This window comes from Poecilia latipinna, unplaced genomic scaffold (genome assembly GCF_001443285.1).
Source record: "Poecilia latipinna isolate Pla-1442-1.1 unplaced genomic scaffold, P_latipinna-1.0 Scaffold3190, whole genome shotgun sequence".
Lineage (NCBI taxonomy): Eukaryota > Metazoa > Chordata > Actinopteri > Cyprinodontiformes > Poeciliidae > Poecilia > Poecilia latipinna.
The window spans coordinates 1-23853 of record NW_015115806.1 but is presented as its reverse complement, the minus strand read 5'-3'; the positions used below and the strand labels follow the sequence as shown (position 1 = coordinate 23853).

Below are 23853 nucleotides of genomic sequence, written 5' to 3'. Positions count from 1 at the left end.
GGCGAAGGCTGAACCCAGGAGGCTCAGTGACCTCAGGTGTGGATTTGATGGAACTGATGGATAAATAAAGCTTTCTTTTTTATTGTGGCTGGTGGAAGTCATTTTTATTTTATGACACAGCAACTATGAAGAGTTTGAGTAAAAATCTTATTTTTTTTTATTAGCTGTCCTGTAGCAACCCCTCGCACTGCAAAAACACAAAATGTTACCAAATATTTTTAACCTTATTTCTAGTGAAAGTATCTCACTGCACTTGAAATAACTTAAACGTAACTTTTCAACAAGATATAGTTGGTTTTAAGTCAGTAATTCCTTAATATTGATTAAAAAATACTTGGTCCATTGGCAGATTATTTATCTCATAACATGGGAAAAATATCTTATTCTAAGGATATAATCTGCCAAAGGACCAAGTATTTCTCCATCAATATTAAGAAATTACTGACTTGAAATAAGCTCTTATATCTTGCCAAAAAGTTAGTTTTAAGTCAGTTCTATTTTATTTCAAGTGTAGTAAGGTACTTGCACTAGAAACTCGACCAAAAATTAAATTGATCAACATTCAGCGCAGCCTTTATGGGTGATTTTTCAAGTTTTTTATTTTCTCTTTAATATGGATCACCATGATCACTGAAAAAACTAAATCATACAACCATTAAAGTACAAAACATGGACTTACAATAAAAACAACTAAACCAAACAAACCTCACTGCTTTCACAGAGTAATGCACTTCTATGCATTAAACATTTGAGTCCTGCTGACAATTTTCTTGCCATTCATTGGAACATCTGATTGCTGCCAACTTTTATAAGGCCTGTCTTTATTGGGTACAAACATGTTTTTGGAAAAATTAGGGAATTCTGACACTTTTGGACGGTTAAGCTTTCCCTGGATAAATTTACCATAAAATAACTTGGTAATTTAAAATAATCAAAAACAACAACAAAAACAACAGTAGACTAGATTAACTATAGATTAGAGCTGGATAATAAATCAATAACAATATCTATTGTGATAGATATGCAATCAATATCAATAAATAATACATCTGGTAGAATATTAATAATTTCACTGAACTCCGATCCAGAAACCCCACGGCATTCTGGGGGATTTAGGCAGCGGTTGGTGGAATCAACCGACTTCTTTGGTTACCTAGCAACACCCTGCTGACTAACTTGTGGTTGCCTAGCAACGACCTGCTAAGTAACTTTCGCAGCGGCAGTTTAATGTTTCGCCACTGTGTCTCATAACTGCTTAAAAATAAAAAACAATGGAGTGCAGTAGAAACTGGATTAAATGGAAAAGGTCACACCACCAGAGGGCAGTATTTCAGATATTTAAAACACAAAACCAGTCAATAATTATTGACATCGACTGATCTGAAATGCTTATGTTGTGATACGCTTTTACAGCCATTTTGTCCAGCCCTAATATAATTATTCAATACTTATTATGACCCTTTTGTTTTCTAATAGCACTGATATCATTGATTGTGGGTCAATGGCTTGTAGGTTGAGATTAAACCTAATAAATCAGGGTTTTTCCAACAAAGTTGTACCAGTTCAAGAGCAGAGGGTGTTTTTTTTGTTAGAGCAGATTTTTAATTGGTTCTTTATAAATAGCTCTTACAAAAGCAGCAGCTGCTTTGTTTCTCTGTAGCATAAACTGGCTTAATGAGGCATAATCCCTGGCAGTTAAAAATGTCTTAATTTGTATCTGAGAATGTAAACGCTGACACTAAAAACAAAAGCCTGTGCTGCACTTAATCCTTTTTATTACTTCTGCTAATGTTTGGTGATTTTCACTCATTAGAATGTCAGAAATGAACAATGATCATAGTTCAACGTGAGTTTAGAGGTGGTTTGCAAACTTAAAGGAGCAGTTCTTCTTTTGCGTAACTTCAAGATAAAAAAATTTAATCTTTAGGAGTTTAAATTGAGAGATGATTGCAATAAATATTCACCCATTCAGAAAAACCAATATTTGGTTCAGGATATTTTTAAAGTTAGATTTCTGCCATGCTAATCTGATTTGAACTTGGGCTCTGCAGTGGAAATGGAGGCTTGAAAGTGTTTGTAAAATCTAGATTGAAGTCTTCAGGATTGTGGTGTGAACTGGGGTTTTCTAAATAATCAAGATTTTATCTCAAATATTCTCATTTGCATCACCTGTTTATATTAGCTCAAATTGTAGCATTTTTTCCAGGTTTAAACTGCAACATGGCGACGACAGCCACAAAAACCGCCATAAAATCATGTGAGAAATTAATGCTGAAGGATGCTAGGTGCTAGCTGTGCTAACGCTAAAAACTAACGGTATAAAATGTTGCGTTTGAGAGCAGATCTATCTATCTATCTTAAAAATGAAGACAACTTCTGAATGATAGATATTAAAACAACCAAATTATTTATTTTATGTTTTGAGAAATGAAATCACTTTCCTCTTGATTGGTGGAAGGTAGAGAGAAATTCTTCTGTAAATGAGAGTGGGAAAAGTAGAGAGTTTAAAATCATATTGAAGTTACAGTTTGGGCGACATATGAGGATACTAAATATTCTGCAGTTTGAAAAGTGTTTTGTTGATATGAGTGAGAATATTTAGATTAGAGTTTGAAATATGCAACAAAATAAAGACAAACTTGTTTTTCTTCTGAGTAAACAACATTTCCACTGTCCTTCCTGCTCAGTTGAAAACAAGCTTAAACGAAAATATGCAATTAATTAGGATGATTTACAAACACGTTGGAGCTTTTAGTTCAGGACAAAGTCGAACGGTTCCTGTAAATCCAGTGTAGGTCATAAATGCACGATGGTTGGGTGAAGCGGCTCAACATGCATGTTTCTGCTACATGTTGGCAGCCAGCTCACCTGCAGCGTCTGCGTCAGAAGGTACTGTTGCTCTGTGGATGTTACAGCCGAATCAAACCTGGCAGCGTTTCAGTGATGAAACTGCAGGAGGCCGGCGAAACTCCACATCTGGTTCTGGTTCTTTAAGACAAGGAGGCGCCACAGAGCTGTCTCAAAGTGGAAGAAACTTTACAGATTACTTATAAAATCTGGAAACATAAGGGACAAATGCATCTGAGTATAATTAGATGACTGCAAAAACGTCTGTTAATTATAATTCAAGAAAATGGGCATCCAGTAAATACTTGATATTGTAACAATCATAATTTTTGACTAATTGCATCTAGACTTTTCTCTGAGGATACAAGATAAGTTGTTGAGCATCTTGAATTTTTTCCACGCTGCAAAAACACCAAATCTTACCAAGTATTTTAGGTTCTGGTGCAAATATCTTATTTTTTTCCACCAATATCAGGGCGTTATTTACTTGAAGCAAGCTACTATATCTGATAATTTACTTTTAAATTAGTGTGGTCTCAATTAAAGTTTACTAAGATATTTGCACTGTAAACAAAACTCAAAATACTTGATAAGATTTGGTGGTTTTGCAGTGCAAAATGTATGTAAGTAAAAGAATGAAGTCGAGTTTGTGTTCTTAAAAGTGAATAACATTTATTCTGTCCTGTAATGAAATAATATGCAAAACAAACCTTTTTTTTCCTCAAGAACTACCACTATTGACTTTTTTTTATAATGTTCACATGGCCTCATTTGTGTGTGGTTCATATAAAATTAAATGCAAACAAAGATTTTATTTTTAAAAGCAAGAATTATACACATAAGGTGCATATTTAGTGCTCAAAATGTGAACTATGATGAGGTGTCACTGGAAATAATCAAAATTTGGTCTCAGTTTATTCATGAGTGCAACGCTAAAGGAAAAAATATTTCTATAAACATGTATAATTAACATTGTAAGACTGTAACTTGATGAGTTGAATTAACTATAGACTGAGTGGTTTAAATATGCCTCCTTTTGATGTTAATTTCATGTATACAAATAAGATTTGAGTAAAACCCGATGCCTGTGAAATTTATTCAGTCGACTTCTTGAAAGTCTTCAAACCAACGCATGCAGACATAGTGTTACTAATTCATTTCATGAAAACATTTTTTTACAAAAACACCTTTTTTAGGGAAAACAGATCGTCTCTGCATGTTGACCTGCAAACTGTAAGCTAGCAAACACACACATCACTTCTGACAGGGGGGAATAAAAACAACATATTGCTTCTCTTCTGTGTCCAAGCAATGAAACGACTCCATACACACAGGCAGTCCAACATGCATTTCTCTGCAGCTTGTTGACGTTGACCATATGTTCCTAGATCCATCCGGCTACCTACAGCAGCTGCTTAAAAACGGGCTGTAAATATTGCTTTTTGAACATAAACGTCACGCTGAAATCTCGCTGCTTTTCAGTGATAAAGTGATAAAACTGCAGGAAGCTGGACATCTGGTTCTGGTTCTGGTTCTCTGAGTAGCTGTGTTTCCATTAACTTTAAAATTGCACAAATTATGATTATGAAGGTAAATTTGTCTAATGGAAAGGGTAAATAAAAAACACACGTTTTTTGATAAGATTTTGCGATAGGACAGGGAAGTTTTTCAGCTGTATTTAAATTAATGTAACACAACGGAAACAGTTTTTTTTTGCATCACAAGTGACTGACAACCAGATGTTACTACTGGCGAAAACATTGAAGATGATGACAGGAAGTGGTGGGAGGATGATGGCGCTACATGTTTTTTAGTGGTTTGTCATTTGAACAAACATTTTCCTGTGTGATTTTATTTGTTTATTATTTAATGGAAACACCACAATTGAGAAACTGTGTTTTTCAACATTAGCGGAATTTCAACAGTTTTACTCACATTTGTAATGGAAACACAGATACTGTTCAATTGGGGACTAAAATTGCAGCAGTTGTTGCATTTTCAACTGGTGCGGTTTGCTTTCATACTGCTTTGTGTCAAATTATCCAAATCAACTGAAAAACCTGTTCCCCTCCTCGCCTGTGGTGGCACTGCACCAAGAACTACTGAAGGAAACAACAACAAAAACCTCAGAAGAAGACTACAGCAACTTCTTTCTTTATAAAACGTAAACAAAAATGGAATAGCGCCAGCAATTAATCACTTAATCACATGATAAATTAAAATGAGCTCAATAATTTCCATTCCGATGATTAATATTTTTTTTAAAGGTAATTTTGTTTACAGAGGATTTGGTTGAATCTGTTTTTTAACTTTCATTTTATTTATTATTTTTGGTCATATTTTATTTTGGATATTTAAACTAAAGTTTATTGATCTTTAAAGGAATGAACTTGAATTATTATTCCATTATCAGTATATTACTTGAAATTTATCTGAAAACAACAATATTATAGTTTATCGTAATAATTACTAGGACAGTTTATCATCCAGCAGAATCTGTCATCATGATAGGGTTAAGTAAAACCCTGGTAAAAGACCACGATTCATTTCACCTGTTAGCGCTAGGCTAACGCATTTGTTTTGGTTTTATTTACCCAGAATTCCCTGCGCCATAGTCCACATTCTGCTTTTAGAGCGGTCTCTGGTCCGCTTGGAGTTCACATATCCATCAGAATCACCAAAGTTAATTTGAATCAAACTGAGACGTAGGTGTTTATACAAACCAGAATTCACTTTTTTGGTTTCACATTCACACTGCCCTAAACAAACTGGACTTTCTAAACGAACTAGAGTCCAATTAAAATGGACTGAACTTTTCACCCTAAAAAGCTAATTCTTTCCAGTCTTTTGTGGGATTTGTTTCTGCTGGTCAGGTAGGTGTATGTTTTTTGTAAGTCCTTGTCTTCCCTTCTCCCCTTACGTAAAAAAAAAGAATCTGATTATTTTTAATCAATGACCTGAGGTCTGATTTGTCAGCGTGAAAACAAATGAACTCCAAACAGCAATTACCTTCCTCTAAAGAGAACATTCGATCTGTGTTTAATAGTAAACACATTGAGGTCGCGAGGCCCGGCTCTCTGCTTCTGCTCTGCCTGTCTCTTCCCCTCTGCTTGCATGTCTGACAGAGTCTCCTTCTCCCTGCTGTGTGCGTAGCTAATAGAGCTATTTCCCCTGTAATTACAGCGGGTCAGACCCAAAGACAGCAGAAGCCTAGTGTCCCCCCTCTCCTCTCCATCACCTTCCAGATTACAGGTAGGTGATTTTAGCCATGCTGAATATGAAGCCTGACCCGTCATCGTCACTCCCAGACCCAGTTTCCTGCTTCTATCATCTCCTTTTTATCCTTTTTTTCTCTCTTGGCTGCAGTTTTTCCTCCTTTTCTCCTTGAGTTTCCTCTTGGCCTCCTCTCTTCTCACCACGGATCACCCACCACTTCTAATTCTCCTACATATTTGCTCTGTTTTCTCACTTTTCCTCTTAACCATCTCTCCCATTTAAGAAATAATGAAGCAAACTAGGGCTGTTGCGATTAATCGGATTAATTGTGATTAATCACATTAATCATGATTAATTGATTATTGTAATACTTGTCAACTAATGTAGCAATCGATTAATCGTTCACTGGAGTATATAAACTCTAAAGATTCAAAAAGGCCTTTATTGGAAGGACAACACCCTAATCGGATTGATCTGATTACTTGGATTAATCATGATTAGTCAATTATAGTAACATTTGTTAACTAATGTCTTCATCGATTAATCGTTTGCTGGAATTTACAGACTCTAAATATTCTAAAACATGCCATTTACTGAGAGAACACCATTCTGAATAATCTGATTAATTGTTATTAATCAGATTAATCAATTATAGTAATATTTATTAATTAATTTAGTAATAGATTAATAATTTACTGGAGTATGCAGGCTATAAAGACTATAATACATGCCATTTACTGAGAGTACAACACCCTAATCTGATTCAGATATAAGTTTAAAAAATGTATCTTAATTCAAAAGAATGTCTAAAGTAGCGAAGCTGAAGTTTAACTTATTGAGAAAATGCTAATGCTAATCCCATGCTAACTGCAGCAGGATATCCTCTTATGACAGACTTCACTTTAACAAGAAATTACTTCATGTTTTATTACTTATTAGATCTTGTGCCATGAGATTTTATTACACAACTGTGTAAAATTTAATCAGGTAAGACAAAATACCTGCACAGGTTGGAATAAAACAGCTCTGGATTGATTAAAATGTCGAGCCAAGTTGGTGTAATGGCTTTGATACAGTAACAAGCAAACCATAGATTGGGTAGAAGAAACAACCAACTAAGAGTATCTCTTTTTTTTATTTACTTGCATTGATGGGAAAAAAAGTCTTTACTTTTTTGTTTTTCATTTTTCTTCCCACTAAAGGTCGGATAATTTGTCACCGAATTTAATCCTCTTCCTCTTCTGTTATCATTCTGTCTTCTTCTAAGCTTTTCCTTTTTTACTGCTCTCTCTTTTCCTTGTTTCCTCTCTGCCCTTGTAATCTTTCCACTCTCCGATATTCTCCACTTCGGTTGTCTTCTTGTGTTTTTACCACGACTTCTTCCTATTTGATGCGTTTTTTTCCCACTGTTTGAACACAGCATCGTTTCGCAAACAAAAAGAAAACTATTGATTTCAGCAGAGCTTCAGAAGCGCTCAGTGTAGCTGCGATTCTTTTCAATTTCCAATAACTTTGAAACATTTTAATTTCAGGAGAGTTACAACCTCAAACTGGAGTTTTTCACTCAATCTGAGCACTGAATTTTGCTACAACAACGTTCTTCATTGTGTTTAAAACGGAGGAGTTGGAACTGCAGAGAGACTGAAGAAGGAAAAACTTTGTTCGCACACAAACAGAATATAGATGCAAAGTGTTGGTGAGCCACAGATGCAGGAGGGATTCCTGTGGAGTGCTGTCAGTTTTATCTCACAGGAGAGCGAACTACAAATGGACTTACATACAAGCAGAGAACAGGGATGTTTCATTTCTTCACTTCAACACTAGTATTATGTTGGTCTTCTGTTTAATATTCACCATTGTAAAGATTGAAGTGAGTGATTCCCCAGTAATGCATGGATTAACAGAGGATCAACAAAGTTAGTATGTGACTTTCAGCATGGTTCTTACTGGGAATTAGACATTTTGCATTTCAAAAGCCTGTCGTCTCTCCACAGTTCTCAGGGAACGATGGTTCAGACTTTAAGCTCTTAGATGTCTTGTTGAAACAGTTGGAGATGCTTTTACTGTACGACTACCTACATAAGGAGCGTACGGTGCCCCCTAGAGGACATGGGGGATTTTTTTCTTTTTGCATTACCAAATGTATTGCGTTCCCTCACAGTAATGCACTGGTTAGTTCATGCGGCATAATTGAGTCTTTCTGCTATAGAGGGATTATCAGTTGACGTCACTTTGTGTCAGCAGCTACTCTACTGCACATGTTGCCTTCAAAACGCAACTAAAAGTGAATTATTCTAACTACTAAAACTATTTACAATTAGGCTAATAAAATCATTTACAACTCGCAGCCCCTCTAATTGTGAACAAACTAAGAAATAACTTTATTTGTCCTTTGCACGCTAAATATTACTTCATTTTTTTACCGTGAACAAAATTGCTAGCAAGTTAATATCTGGCGTTTGGGGCCATTTACTCTCATCATTCATCAATTCACCTGCTTTTAATGCTTACGGGTCCTAAACACGCATCTCATTGATTCATGAGATAAACTTCATTCATTCATAAACTTATTTTATCATGATGTGATAAACAGTCGTAGTCCACTGACTGACAGTATGCTAACTAATATTAAAACAGCAAGAATAATCGATTAAACCAGCAGGTCTTTGTGTAGTCAAGTTAAATATAAGGTTTTTGTAAGTTTTGCTTCCATCTATGTTAGTGTCTCGTTTGTGAGATATTTCAAGTTTTATATCAGTTTCTTATGAATAGAAATGCACCACAAACCTATGTGCAAAATGCAAAAGCAAAACAGGTCAATCATGGGATTTCCGTCTCTTCTAAGACATAAACAGAAACCAAATAAAAAAAATCCAGACTATTTGGAGTTTTTTTTGTGACTTATTTTCACAGGATAATAAAGTAATCTGACAGTTTTGATTGTGTCTTTTTTTCTGTTGGTAATCTGATTAATAAAGTTTTCATATCCAGTCCCATCTCAACCTTACACAAACAAACATGAACACGCAGTAATAGAGGGATTTTCAATCTGGTTTTTTGCACCAGAGTTAAGAATGTAGGAACTTGTGTCTTTAAAGGTATTTGCCATTTTAAATTGCCATTTGTGACCGTATACCAAATAAACCAGGGTGTGTTTGCTTATTTATTGCAAGGGACCACAAAAGAAAAAAAAATCCCCCATGTCTCCAAGGGGCTCCATAAATAAAGATATTTAAACTTTTTTTGTGTATATTCACACAGTGGCTGATGCCTTCAGACATTGGCTTTATGTGAGTTGAATTCCCTTTTAGTGTCCTGGTTTACAGAACAGATGGTGTCAATTCATGCTGTTTTGTTTTCCTCTGAGGCTTGTAATTAAAATAAAACACGTCTTTTCACAGTAGCAGGTGCTGATGAGGACCTGAGATGTCACGAGTTGATTGCAGGCACTTATTTCAAAGTTGCTGTGATTATTTCAGAGAAAATGACAGGATGTTTATTAAAGTGTCTTGTAAAATAATTTGGACAGCATAGTCATTTTCTGGTTTGACAAACAGCAAAAGCTTATGTATGTTAACGGCGTCGGGAAAAGTGCCGCAGGATAAGTTTGCCAACTGTTGACACTTTGCCCGTGACGTCACGCTCTCAGAACTCCGCCCACTCCGCCATGACGGACGTCAAAACAACCGACGCTTCCTTTGAAGCTGGTCTAAAAACAGAAATCTGTAGCCTAATATCGCTCCCATTTAGGTGATTTCTCTTCAGAGATGGTCATAGAGTGCTGCATGGTCGGCTGCAGAAAAACAAGGATGCAAACCAAACTTATTTTATTTTATAATTTTAATGAGGAAAGATGCGTCGGCATAGCAGGGCGTTAATTATAATGACTGTCAGCCTTCGATGTAACGCGGATTTCCAGCCAACACGTTTTAAAAGGTAAGATTAACGTTCATATACTTTATAAGTAAATATGATTAGAAAGATATAAAATAAGGCATTTTGGGGAAGGTACACGTCTAACCGTTGGTAACCATGGAGACAGTGCCGCACCGTCATGTAGCCTAGCATGTATGGGGGAAAAAAACTTGTTAGCATTTCGTCTTTTGTACGTTTTTAATGTTGCTCCCATGTAAGAATCACATGCTGTTTATGACATGGTGACCGAAGTCATGTGGGGTGAATTAAGGTGGGTGGAGGTATGGGTCCCACCTGACGTGCTTCTAAGCTAGCTGTTTCTAACTTCCCCCGTCTATAAGCCCCAACCAGGTGTGTTACGTTCATAAACAAATTAGCTCGACTCCAACAAGTAGAAGCCACGAATAAACTGGCAAAAACAACTTGGGAAGACAATTTCAGTCGTTTTGTTCAATACTGCCAATCCTCATTTTCGACGTCCGTCATGGCGTCTCGAATGATTAAGTGACGTATTACAAAGGGCCAGTAGGGAAAAACTTACGGAAGGAAACATAAAATGTACATTGGTTATACAGTTTGAAGACCATCTATATTCCAGAAAACCACAAAACCTTACCAAGTATTTTTGGTCTAGTTTGTAATGCAATTATTTTGTTAAACGTGAAATAAAAGAAAACTTCAGAAAAATATTGGAGCTTGCTTGGTTTAAGTAAACGATTCCTTAATATTGATTCCAAAAAATACTAGTTCCATTATTTCACTTATAAAAAGACGTTTTTTCCTATGTTAAAAGTGAAATAATCTGTCAGTGTAACTCATACTTTTACATCAATATTAAGGAATTGTTGACTTAAAACAAGCTCCAATATGTTTCTGAAATGTTACTTGTAAATTAATTTCATCTTATGTTGAGTGTACTGAGGTATCTGAAGACAAAAATTCATTGTAACATTTTGTGTTTTTGCAGTCTAGCAAATGCCACACTTAAGTGTAATATATTCTGCCTCAGATATTTATGGCATGTTTGTTTAACCAATTTAGTGGAAATGTTCTAAAAGTATATAAAAAATCATTTAGCACAGCTGGAGATTTGAAATGTTTTTTTTTTTTTCTAAAATCATAATGTTTTGTTTCCAGGCAACATGAGCTGAAGCAAAGGTGTAGTTCTGCTTCTGCAGCATCAGATAAACTTGTGAGGATATCTGATAAAGAAGCATAGTTGGTTTTCAGCAAAGAACCTTTAATCCCACCTACCTCAAAACGGCTGCTTAAATGTCAGGTTTGCTTGACACTCCTGCACCAAACAACCTTATTTTCTTTTCTCTCTCAATGGAAGATTGAAGATCATGTGTGTGGGAATCAGTATCGGGACATTTTGCTATAGATACCATTTTGTAAGTCACCTGAAACTCCTCCTTTTCTCACTCTCTCTTTGCTCAAGCCTTGGCATTAAAATATTTTGAGAAAACTAATGGACTGGAAAAGAACATCATTTGAGGTAAAGCAGAGAAAAATATGGGAGAAACTCATCAACTGTTCAGATAAGAAATCACTGGTTGAGAAAACATGTTATTTCTGGAATCACAAGCATACTCTTTATTGTTAAATAAAGTTTAAATAACCTTGAAATCAGTTGTGTGGATCTTACGCTTACTATATTTCCAATCTGCTTTTACTTCAGAATTTCGCATTTGTAATTTTACCTTTTGCTATTTCTAAATAATTAGCTGTTTTTATTATTATTTTTTAAAATTGATTAAATGTGATTTAAAGGTATAACTGTACAAGCTTGTTTTATTTTTGTAAAATAGTTTTCAGAAGTTTTATTTAAGGATGCAGATCGTCCAGGTGGGTCTTCAGACTGAACTGGACAGGAACAAAAATCACCTGGACTTGCACCCTAAATGATCTTTAAGTTATCAAATAAGACTATTCTATTTTCTAATAATAGCACATTAAAAGTATCTGACAAATTGCCTCCCTTTTGTGTGCATTCCTCATAATGTTTCTAAATTGATCATTTTCTCTTCTTTATAGAGTAATAAGAACATTTAGTGTTGAAAATAAAAAAAAATATATATATATTAAGATGTGGAAAAATGGTACCATTTGTATAAAACCAACCATTTTTCAAACAGCTGTTTTTGCACTATATATGTTACAGTTAAGCTCAAAATGATTCTTAACTCAAAACAAAGTTAGATTTAAATCTCGTAATAAATTAGGGTGATGGCAAACAATGATAATGGGATTTTCTATATAGTTAAGCCCAATATCAGTAATACCTTTGTCAGATCAATTTAATTCAATTCATTTAATGTTCAGTATTAGAAAAATGATATTAAATGAAATGAAATGGGCATTTCTCAAGAGATAAACCAAAACAAAAAGGGTAGAGAAAACTGATATTCTTTAGAACTGAACGTACATCGTCGCTAGCTATGCATTTTAGCTGCACAGCTAACTGATTAGCGACCTGAGTGCAGCTGGTATAAAATCACAGACTGACAGGCATTATGTCATCTATCTAATCCTAAACAAAGATACCAACAACATGAGAATGTCAAGATCAAACACTTGGAATTGGATTGGGTTCTCCATAATTTACAGCTGCTTGGTGTAAGCCACACTGCAAAAACACAGAATCTTACCAAGCTTTCCAGTGCAAATTTCTTAGCAGACTTGAAATAAGACAGAACTAACTAACTTCTCAGCAAGATAATAGGAGCTTGTTTTAGGTAAATAATTCCTTTAATATTGATTTAAAAATACATTCTAGTTCCACTGGCAGATTATTCCTCTTATAGCAAGACATTTAATAGCAAGAACATGTAAGATAAATAGTTGTTTTCTTAATATTAATGGATTATTTACCTACACAAGCTCCTACATCTTTTTGAAAAGTTACTTCTACGTGNACTAAGATATTTGCCCCACNAACCAGACTAAAAATACTTGATAAGATTTTGTGCTTTTTACAGTGTAGGTGTAATTAAAATTGCACAGACAAGTTCTTTGTGACAAAGGTGAACAACTTGAAACTGGAGCTTTGGTTTAGATGAGTTTATATTCCTGAGTAAAACCTCAAACAGCGACCAGAAGCTTTATTGTCGAATATTTGGAGGAATACTTTGAAAAAACTAGCATAATAGTAAAATATGCAAACATAAGTACATTATGCCAGTGTCTTTCAAGAACATGTTTGTTTGTTTGTTTGTTGTGTCTCTCTTTGATGCTGTGCATGCAGGTAGCATCTGTTTTCATAGGAACGTTGCGGTGATATTTCAAACCGCCATCCATTTGCCAGATGCATCAAGTGGAGGAGTTTCTAAATTCAACATGGCACCATGAGGGAAAAAGAAGCCAAATTACACATAATAGAATAAACATGAGCCAAGACAGCCTCCGTGTTCTGCTGCACCTTAGTGTTGCATTATATCCTCTCTGCATCTCCACTGAGAGTCAGAAAGCAGAGCTCCACCATGCTTCTAGTTGCTATCAAGTTGCTGCAAGAGATAATCATTGCTAATTTATCATTCTGACATGCTAACAGGGAGGGGAGAAACCAAACCGAGGGATAATAGCATCTACCTCGCAGGCATGTTTTTTTTCCTTCTGATGCAGTTTTCAGCTTCTCCCTGTGGGATTTTTTATGCCAATAATGAGTAAATAATTATTTTTGCATCCTTGTTTCCTGATCCAATCAGGTTTGTTTTTTTTCGTTTTTCATGCTGGTTATTTTGTCCTTTCCTTTTGCTGACCTGCACAGCCTCCCGCCCGGTGGAGAACCAGCTGTGCACGGGTCCGATCCCAAACAGATCCCAGCTCTGCCAGATCCCCTGTCCCATCGACTGCGAGGTGTCACCGTGGGGGGCCTGGGGTCCGTGCATCTTTGAGAACTGCAACGATCAGACCGGAAGGAAAGGTAAAAAGATCAACTTTAAAGGGTCAGAATTATGTGAAATTGACGTTTTTGAGCTTTATATTGTGTTATTATGTTATTCCCTCATCAAAAACTTACCTGGAGTGTTGCTTTGATTCGTTCATGTATGTTTGAGAAATCCTTTAATCTCCATGGCAACTATTCAGCTGCACAAAGCGCCTGGGTGAATTTAATATTTTAAGATAATGTCATCAAACAGACAAAATATTAAGTTATGTGCAAATTCTGGCATTTTAAAAACTGAAATAAAGAAAATGACCACAAATAAGTGCAAAACAACACATTCAGGCAAAAGAAACACTTTTTATTATATTAAACTCAACATGTGCTTCCAGTGACAATATTTATTTATATATCTTATAGATTTTATCGCTTACGGTTATATTTGCATTATTAATATTTAACATCTAGAATGGAGTAGTTGTCAAGTAATAAGCATTTCCTCCTTGGGGATCAATAAAGTAAATTCTATTCTATTCCAATATTTATTGCATATTATTACCCTCTAAATGGCACAACAGGTTCAGCAGATAGAAAATAACATGAGAACAACAAAGCTGGTGTGAAAAACTGAGATCTTTCACACACATATGTTTGTGTCTCATATGTTTTTGGTAAAATATGTTTGTTTTTCATTGAGTTGAAAAACAAACATTTAATTAATATGTTTTCTGCACATCCAGAAATTTCTGAAACATTTCTGGATATGCAGAAATTTTACTCAAGTAAGTGTAGCAGTAATTCACAATAATATTACTAATTTAAAAGTAAATAGTACAGCTCAGTTAAAATACTACTTAAAGTTGTTACTCTAGTAAATGTAATTGAATAAATATTACGGCTGGCAGACAAATGTATCATGATGTAAGTGTTTTATACCAGTCCATATCGATAATTATAGATTAGTTTTTTGTTTCAAATTTCTGAAATACTGCCAAACTGGATGTGTGACCTTATCCAGTTTTCACTCTACGCTGTTGTTTTTCTTTTAATTTTTAAGTAGTTATGAGGCAAAGTGGGGAAACTTTAAACTGCTGCTGTGCCAGTTACTCAGCAGGTCGTTGCTAGGTAACCAAAGAGTGAGTGAGTTGCTAGGTAACCATAGAATGAGTGAGAGTTGATTCCACCAACTTTGCTTGGCTGGCTGTGAAAGGTTGAGCTGAGCAGCTAAAGTCTTTCCTCTGTCTACATCTCCCAGAATGCTGTGCGGTTCTGGATCAGAATTCTGTGAATATTCTATCCTAATTTATTTTGATTACACGTCTATCGTGATTTATATTGTCACTGATTTATGCTTATATTGATGATGGACTGTATTCAAACCAATGGAAGGATGTATTTTGAAGTCTTTTTGGGTTGTTTTTTTTTTTTTACTCATAGGCTTCAAACTGAGGAAACGACAGATTACCAACGAACCAACCGGGGGCCCAGGAAGCTGCCCTCACCTAGTAGAGGCCATGCCATGTGATGAACCCAGCTGCTACAAATGGCAGCTGGTCAGCCTGGACAGGTGTATTCCTGATGACGGGAAGCAGTGCGGCCCTGGAACTCAGCTGCCTCAAGTTCAATGCATCAGCAGTAACGGTGAGCGGAGGCAATATGATCTCATTGTCCGATCGGATAATGGGATTTTTGCAGAGTGATGAGATGCTGCGCAGATGGCAATGATGCTTTATTATGCTGTGTGTTTTCAAAACTGTGAGTCATTTGTTCAAATTAAGCACATCGTTCTTGGAGACGGCGCTTCATGATTGACATCATCAAGCGAACAAGCTCTGATTTGCCCATCCCTGTGCTGCGGTGATTTTTTTTAATCCACCTCCATTTGTCAAATTAAAAAAAGTGACACACAGGCTAGGCTTCGCAAGAAAAACACCATATTTCTGAAGGTCACCTATCTGCTGACCCTCCGGCTTTTGGTGGACATTGACGTACGTGAGGAGATTTCCATTACACAACTCCTCTTCCCGTCATCCTTCCTCCCTCTCTTTTTTTTTAAACCTCTCCTGCTTTAACGCTTGCTTGATTCAGCTTTGCCACCCGTCCCCCTGCTGTCTGTCTCATTACAGTTTCCTCTCTGCACGCACAATTAAACCTCCCTCTCAGTATATCAAATCAGTCCTCAGAAACTCTGGGAGTTGGAGAAACTTCCACTCTTTGCTGCTTTACATTATTACTGCTTTCCTCTATTACTCCTTATATCTAAAGGTAATGTAATTAGCTCTGCGATAGCATAAGCTGCTTTTCCATTATAAATACATACAAAATGTTGAAATTTTGCTCATAAAAAAATAAATAAAAACAATTTAACAGTTGCCGTGTTTCCATTAAATAAGAAACGCATTTAAATCACACATGAATAAGTTTTTCCACTCGATAAATCATGAAAGAACATGCAGCGCCCTCATCCTTCAACCACTTCCTGTTGCCTTCTTTGTTGTTTGCGCCAGTGGCAACACCTGTTTGTTGGTCATGTGACTCTTATGATCCAAAAAAGTGTTTCCATTTCACTAATTTTGATACAACCAAAAAATCAATTCATCCTAATAAAATGTTTATTGAAAAATTAGATTTTTTTCGAAATTGGCATTGATTTCAAAACGCCTTAATTACCTGTCTAAATGTGTTGTTCTTTCAGCAAATTGCATGCTTTTGAGTCTATATACTCTAGTTAATAATTAATCAATTACTAAATTAGTTGACGATTATTTAAATAATCGATTAATCACAGTTAATTCGATTAATTCGATTGATCGTTTCAGCCCTAATCCTGACTAGTGCATTTTACTATTGGAGAATATGAACAAATTGTGCAACAACTTTTGAATATCAAATAAACAAATGAACTATTGCACTTTATTGGAAGTTCCAGACAAATCACACACTTCACACAGCATTCAGACGGTTGTATTTTAATGAGTGGAGCGGATAGTGTGGGCGGTTTCATTAGTTTTAATGTGGTATTTGGAGTTCAGAGTGCTGTACGTTTGCTTCAGGCTCTTATCTTGATGGTTGTGTTTCAGTTCACCTGCCGCATCGATGCTGATGAGAAACTAGACGCATTTTAAACAGCTTAAGGCATAAAGCCTCGAATTGTTTTGGCTGTCCTGAGTTTAACTCTTCTGTTTGATAGAAGGGGCTGCAGGGATACATGAATAACAAATAACAACAGCACAAGAGTGTATCTTCAATTTCCTGCCTCTACTGACATCACTATATGAGAAAATCGTGCAAAAAATATAATTCAACAGCACAAAGTTTGATCGTCAATAGGATTTTTCTCTCTTCGCTATGAAACAAAAGAACAGACTGGTTGATATATAAACTAGTGGGCTGCCAGTTGTGCCTACGGTAAAAATGCATTTTTTAAAAAAAATCTTATGATCATATTTAATTGGGAAAATCTTTAAAAGTATAGATGATTTAGAAAATCAATTTCAATTGGTTTAATAACCATAGTGATTAGGACTGAAACGATAAATCAGTTTAATCGTGATTAATTGATAATTGAAATACTTGTTAACTGGATAATATAGACTCAAAAAAAGCAACTGCTGAAAGAATAACAGTAATTCAGCCACAGCTGTACATAATATAAATAAATTTTATATTTAAGACAAAAACGCCATGGTCTATAAAAATGTTTGACCCAAAATGGAGTTTAACTTCAGTAAAGACATGTTAATGTCTGTAGAAAATATAAAATTTGAGTGTGTAGTCATAAGAATTGAGCAACAATTTTTAGAGAGCAGATTATATGTGAAGTTACATTTCAAAGTAAGAGGAACAAATAAAAAAAGGAAGCTACTGGGAAGAGCAGTATTAATCTCAAAACCATAGTATTATCATTAGTACTATCATTAACCATGAAATTAACACAAATGTTACTTTTAAAAGAGTAAAAATAGGAATCAGAATATTATCATGGTAATTAATAAAGCAGGCAGCTGTTGGCTGTCAGGTTAATTACAAATCTCATCTACATAAATATTAATTATATGCTCAAACGCAGTTACTTATAAATAAATCTAAGCAGTTTATGTATAAAATGTTGGTGTTCTGTACAGTTTTACCTGTAGAAACTTGTTTTTTTTTTCTTCTTCTTTCTGTGTGACTTCAGCTGATTGATCTCCTTCACATCTGATGAGAATTGATTTGTTCTCTTTGGATTTTCGATCTGCTTTTCGCCTCGGTGATTTTTCACTGCGACGTTGCGGCCGCATGTTGTGTTTTTTTGTTGTTGTTTTTTTTCTCTGAGTGTGTACCAGTCATAAACCCCCCCCAGAAAAGGCCACCCAGCCAGACCCCAGACAGCAGGCGAAAGTCGATACAAATGTTATTGAAACTGGCTATTGATATTCCCAAAGCTGACTGCTTGGCCACTTAGTCGGGGAGCTTTTTCTTCTCTGCATACAGAGCGTTGAGGTTTCTCCCCTCATAGTGGGTGGTTCTGTTCATTCATGCGTCTTTGTCTGAGCCTGAGAAATACGCAGGTCCCTTGTCGTCTCTTATTTTCATGCTTTTCCGTTTCAGTCATGATGAGTTCACTGCATCTCAGTCAAAGTGACATCTCAATATAAAGTCAGCTGCAGTGAGGGTTTTGGTTTTGGTTCAATTCAGTCATGGAAAGGTTTGCATATTTTTTTAAGGGTATACATATCGCTTAACCACTTGATTTATGGCAGAGCATCAAGCAACTCACTCAGATATGTGGGTTAATATAATCCACTTATAGTGGCTACTAAGAGCTCATCAATAAAACATGAACAATAGCGATGAAACACAGGAATCCTATGTGAATTTGCGCCTTTCATGTGAAGTGCCCCCATTTTCATGGAGATTTCTTGGAGCTAAAGATCCACCACAATGAATATTTTATCAAGAATTCATAATAAAATACTGTATTCATGCTAAAGTGAAAGAAAATATTCTTTATCACTGGATGACAGCAGAAACAACACTAGATAGATATTTCTATCTAGTGTGGCCCCCGAGCCACACTTTTGCCACCTTAGATCTGCTGTATTTGTAAAAATCAATGGACCAAATACATTCTTTGGTTGCTTTAGTTTTATGAGTCTTTACAACTCCATATTTTCCTGTTTCTGCACTGCAAAAACAGAAAATCTTACCAACTAATTTCAGCCTGGTTTCCAGACATTAAATTATATCCTCAAATCTTTCATTAAACATTATTTCCATGTATTATCCATTAATATTTTCTGTTTTTAATATCCTCATCTGAGACATTTGAACTCTTGGAATAAGAAAACTTAGCAGTCAAATAAAAATAACTGACTAAATTTATGACCTATAAACTTTATTTTCTGAGGTACCAATAATACAATGAGTTATGTAAGATTTTTCATTATTTTAATACTGACCCACTCAATAACTGTATCTCAATACATCTGTGTAATCTCCATAGATTATCCTCTTTGTTACAAATCCACTCTTATGGATTTCTTTTTTTTCACTGATTCATAGAGAAAAGAATCAGATTAACCCAAATCCTGCATATCAGATGCAAATGTATACATTCAAGAGATTAAATTTACTGTAGATTCTGCAGGAAATGTTCAGTCAATAATATATTGTAAATCTTTTTAACATCTGTTTAATGATTATGTATCTCAAGTTGTCAAATTGGAGATTTCTGAACTGCTGAGTAGTTGTGCACTGTATTCATATGGAGGTCTAAGCCTCCAATGTAAGATGAATTAAATCTGGAAAAAAATGTCAGATTAAACAGAAAACAGGGGTATCTGCTGACCTTGTTTCTTGTACATTTTCATCCTGAACAACTAGTGCTACCTTAGTGTCTATGTTTTAAATGAGGGGTGTTTTAATTGATTTGATATTTAAATTTTTCTCTAAACGCAACCAAACACTCATTCAAATGCAACTTTGCAAACCAAAGAGGTCAACTACCCCGCAGCTCACATTTACAAAATCTTTTTTTTTGTCCATCAACTCAGCTATTTTTGTGCAGCAAAGTGTTTTGTTTGGATAATGTGGTTGGCTAAAGGAGTCAACATTTTGACTGTTAAACTTTCACTAGTGTCTTTTGAGCAAAAGCAGCACAAACAAAACTTTTTACTGCAAAAATGTAGTTGAGTTGATTGACACCAAATTTGTCTGACATAACAAGTTGGGGTGTGGGTTTGGTTAACCTTTCATGACCTCTGGTAACTTTTAACTCATTAATATCTTTAAAATGACAGCAGCACAAACAAAAAGATGTAGCACAAATGTTTGACGCCAATCTTGTTAGATTTAGCAACATCAGAGAGCAAGTTGTGGACTAATTTTCCTCAGTGTCTTCTAGATATAGTTTGCTGAATAGTGGCCCAAGCTGCTGTTTGACACTAATTTCTTTTTTTTCTTTTTTTTATTACTTTGCACTAAAACTCAAAAGATGACTCCTCACTTTTAAGAGAAATTGCGGTTTTAATTACACTTTACACACCACCTCATTAATACAGAGAATTGAAGGAGCCATATTGTCATAATTACCAAACATTTACACAGACTTAGGGTAATGTTGCTACAATTAATTTGTTTTTCCTTATCTCCCGAATGTAGCCGTTGATATTTCTTACCTGAAAAGCCAGATGGCAGCTTGTAAGTTGTAGAGTCTATTGGGAAATAAATCGCCCACAAGAGGAAATTAAAAGGAAAGCCACCTGTCTTTAATTTAAGCACAAATTAGTTTTTCATCCATTTCTTTCATGTTAGGTAAACTCAAATGACTCCATGGTCTGACTCACAGATGGGAGCTGATTTAAGTGGAAGCACTTTACATTTTAAGTCCATGTTTTCACTCCAAACAACTTCATATATTGGCGATAAATTGTGTTCTCCTGTTTATTTTTTACAGCAAATAACCCCAAAACAAACAGCCTTTATAAGCTTTTAGTTTTCAGCATAGAAAAATGGACAACATCCAAATACACTTGAAGTGTAATAGACTTAAGAGTGGAGATATTTGCTGAACAGGTCAAAAAGGTTTTTTTTCTTCTTCTCAAATGAGACCTATTATGCTAAATTTTATATCTCCATTTGTATTTCTACTGCTTATAAAAATACTACCAAGCACTTAAAGAAAACACCCAACTGTTTTTTGTCACTTGGATAATATTTTTTGATGCCTGGAAAATTAGCCATTTTAAAAAGCTCCAGATTAAGTCACATTCTGCAGGCACTGCCCGTTACCTAGCAACACCGGCGAGCCCAGCCCGTTACCTAGCAACCCAAATGGAGCTCCAGCATGTTTGGTCAGCTGATTTTGTAAGCGCTGTACAACGGCTACTGGAAAAGACAACGGCTTTGTTGTTAATTTCCCATTCAGAAGCGAATTGCTGCTTTATGTTGCAGCCATTTTTAAGTTCGAGTGTAAACGTTGAGTTGGAGGGCGTGGATATCAGAGGTTTATTTGGGTTTAAAGTGCCAGACACCCTAAAACGGCTCATTCTAATTGGAACTCAGAATAAAATTTAATTATCTTAGAATGATTTTCTGCAAAAAATGTAACATGTTTTGTGTAGCCCATAAACCTGTTCTTACCTGTTCAAGAATGTTTAATATGTACCTTTAGCGAGAAGATTCAACTAATTAATAAACCAGCGCTGTTCTAAAGGTTCCCAGCCAGAAGGCACAGTTTATGTCAATCTACATTTTTGTAGTAAATTGTAATTACTGTTGTAACATGGCTGGTTCTGACCCGGTTGTGTCTGGTTTTCCTCCAGGGGAGCTGGTGGACAGAGGCCTGTGCTCCTCCTCGGCCGTCTTGGAGCCCGTTTCCTGTGAGGTGCCCTGTGCCAGAGACTGCGTGCTCAGCGACTGGACGCCGTGGTCGACCTGCTCCCAGACCTGCTCCAGCAAAACCGTGGAGGGCAAGCAAATGAGGACCCGCTCCATTCTGGCCTACAACGCCGGGGAAGGTGAGTCCGCTATGAGAAAACATTCAGATGTCGCCTTTTCCAGTCGTCCTCTGCTGTCAGCCACAGAGTGTCTGATTTCACACTTGTCTGCCTTTGCGTTTGTCCTTATCTCACAGTCTGCTTATCTGTCCTGATGATTATTTCTGTTGGTCTGTCTCCTCGCCTGACGCTCACTTTTTATCTCGCTGTCGGATCTTTTCTCGTTCTTTGGAGTTTGAACCTGTGTGTGTTCTCCTTTTTGTTTTCTCTCCTCTCATCTGGGTGTGCGTTCTGCTCAGTCACTGCGATGGTTGTGGCGTGGATCACAGTGATGGAGGGTAACGGTTCTAATTAAAGATTCCTGGTAGCTATTTTAAACCTCTAGCTATGTGTTTGCATAAAATAGTCGGCTTGTTTGGAGCTCAGAAGAAATGTTGTCCTTTTAGGCCCCTTTAGGGGGAACTTATAATTGATTTTGAATTAATTCAGCTTGTTGCTGCCTAATTCAGTCAGGCCTTGTTGGTCTTGTGTGAAATAGCCTTACTGTTGTTCTGCTGCTGTAGTATTAGTTTATTCGGCCCTAACCTGCCATAATAACATTTAAAATCTGTTTTTTATCAAGGTCTGTCACGGGTGCCCCAGTTCCCAGAACTTTACGGTAATATTTGACTCCTATTAGACTAGATGTAGCTTTTAGAGGGACTATGACTTCATTAAATAACTGTCTCTAATCTTTGTGAATATACATACTTAAGAACAATAACTAAAAGAATCCCTTTCTATCTGCATAGCAGATTATCTGATTAGATTTCAAGATCCCTGGCTGATTTTGCAGCTTGTCTGTTGCATATTAATAAAGGAGAAACTTGTTGGAACTGCAGGAACCACTCAAAGCGTAAGACGCAGGGATCATATTAATATGCAGCCACCCATGTTTGCACGGGACTCTGTGTTAATTAGTGCATTAATAAGCAAATTAATGACCTAATTAGCATAACTGCCTATTCTGTGGTGATTATGGAGGGACTTTGGAAAGCCCTAAGTGCTTCTCACTGTTTGACACCCATCAGGATGAATGATGCTCAAGATTCATGTTAAGAAGCCATTTGTGAATGAGACGCAAAAAGTAATTATTCTTGGAAGCATTTGCCATTTGCGACAAAGAAATGCAATAAGAAAGAGCAACATTTTGACTAGTCGTGTCTAAAAAACAAATACGAGATAAACTTGTTTGAGTGATTGATCATCAGGAAACTTAAAGGAGAGGCAAAATTCTGATTTTGCACATTTGTACTTCCATTTGGGTTTCTACTGCTTCTAAAACCAGCCCAACTGCTCAAAATAACTAACAAAAAACCCCAAAAACAAATAAACAGCCAAATAAACATTTTTTTTGGCAATCATTTCCTGTTTTTTGGTGTCTGGAAAATAAGTAGTTGTCAAAAATCAGCAGGCACTGTCAGTTACCTAGCAACCCCAGCAAAGCCCAGCCGGGTACATAACAACCCAAACTGAACTCCAGCACGTATGGTCAGCTGGTATGTGCTGTGGCTGCTGGAAAAGACATGTTTTGTTGTTGACTTGCCATCCATAAACCACTTCCCGAATTCTTGTCGGTTGTGCAGAAGGATCCACTTCTGCTTTTCCAAGATGTACGGATGTATAATATCACATCTGTTTGCAACCATTTTCACGTGCGAGTGTAAACATTGAGTTGGGAGGCCAGTAGCTTATATGGATTTAAAGTGACAAGAGGCTTTAAAAGAGCTCATTTTGGTTGGAGCTCAGAACATAGTCTCATTATCTACGAAGTATTTTCTCAAAAAAGATGTAAGGAACATGCTTTTTGTAGCTCATAGGCCATATATGTCAAACTTGAGGCTCAGGAGCCAAATCTGGCCCGCCATAAAGTTTTTGTAACCCAGAGGGCCATGTGAATAGAACCTTGAAAATAACCCTTAAATAATATTTCATCAATCAAATGAAAGAGTTTTCAACTTAAGAGGATTA

At 36.0% G+C, this 23853-nt stretch overlaps 1 protein-coding gene and 1 long non-coding RNA gene across 2 annotated transcripts in view; both read left to right on the top strand.

Annotated features, from left to right (window-relative positions):
* The window catches only part of LOC106940349 (thrombospondin type-1 domain-containing protein 7A-like), a 44845-nt gene extending 22631 nt beyond the window's left edge, over positions 1-22214 (top strand). Inside the window, exons 4-8 of the mRNA XM_015023066.1 lie at positions 6031-6099; positions 13748-13903; positions 15302-15505; positions 21670-21864; positions 22143-22214. Coding sequence (XP_014878552.1) covers positions 6031-6099; positions 13748-13903; positions 15302-15505; positions 21670-21864; positions 22143-22198 — 680 coding nt within the window. The 3' untranslated portion in view covers positions 22199-22214. The remainder of the gene's footprint in view (positions 1-6030; positions 6100-13747; positions 13904-15301; positions 15506-21669; positions 21865-22142) is intronic.
* LOC106940350 (uncharacterized) lies at positions 9693-11611 on the top strand. Its single transcript, XR_001423069.1, has 2 exons — positions 9693-9999; positions 11116-11611. It is a non-coding gene; the product is annotated as an uncharacterized LOC106940350 (long non-coding RNA).
* Positions 22215-23853: the final 1639 nt, after the last annotated feature.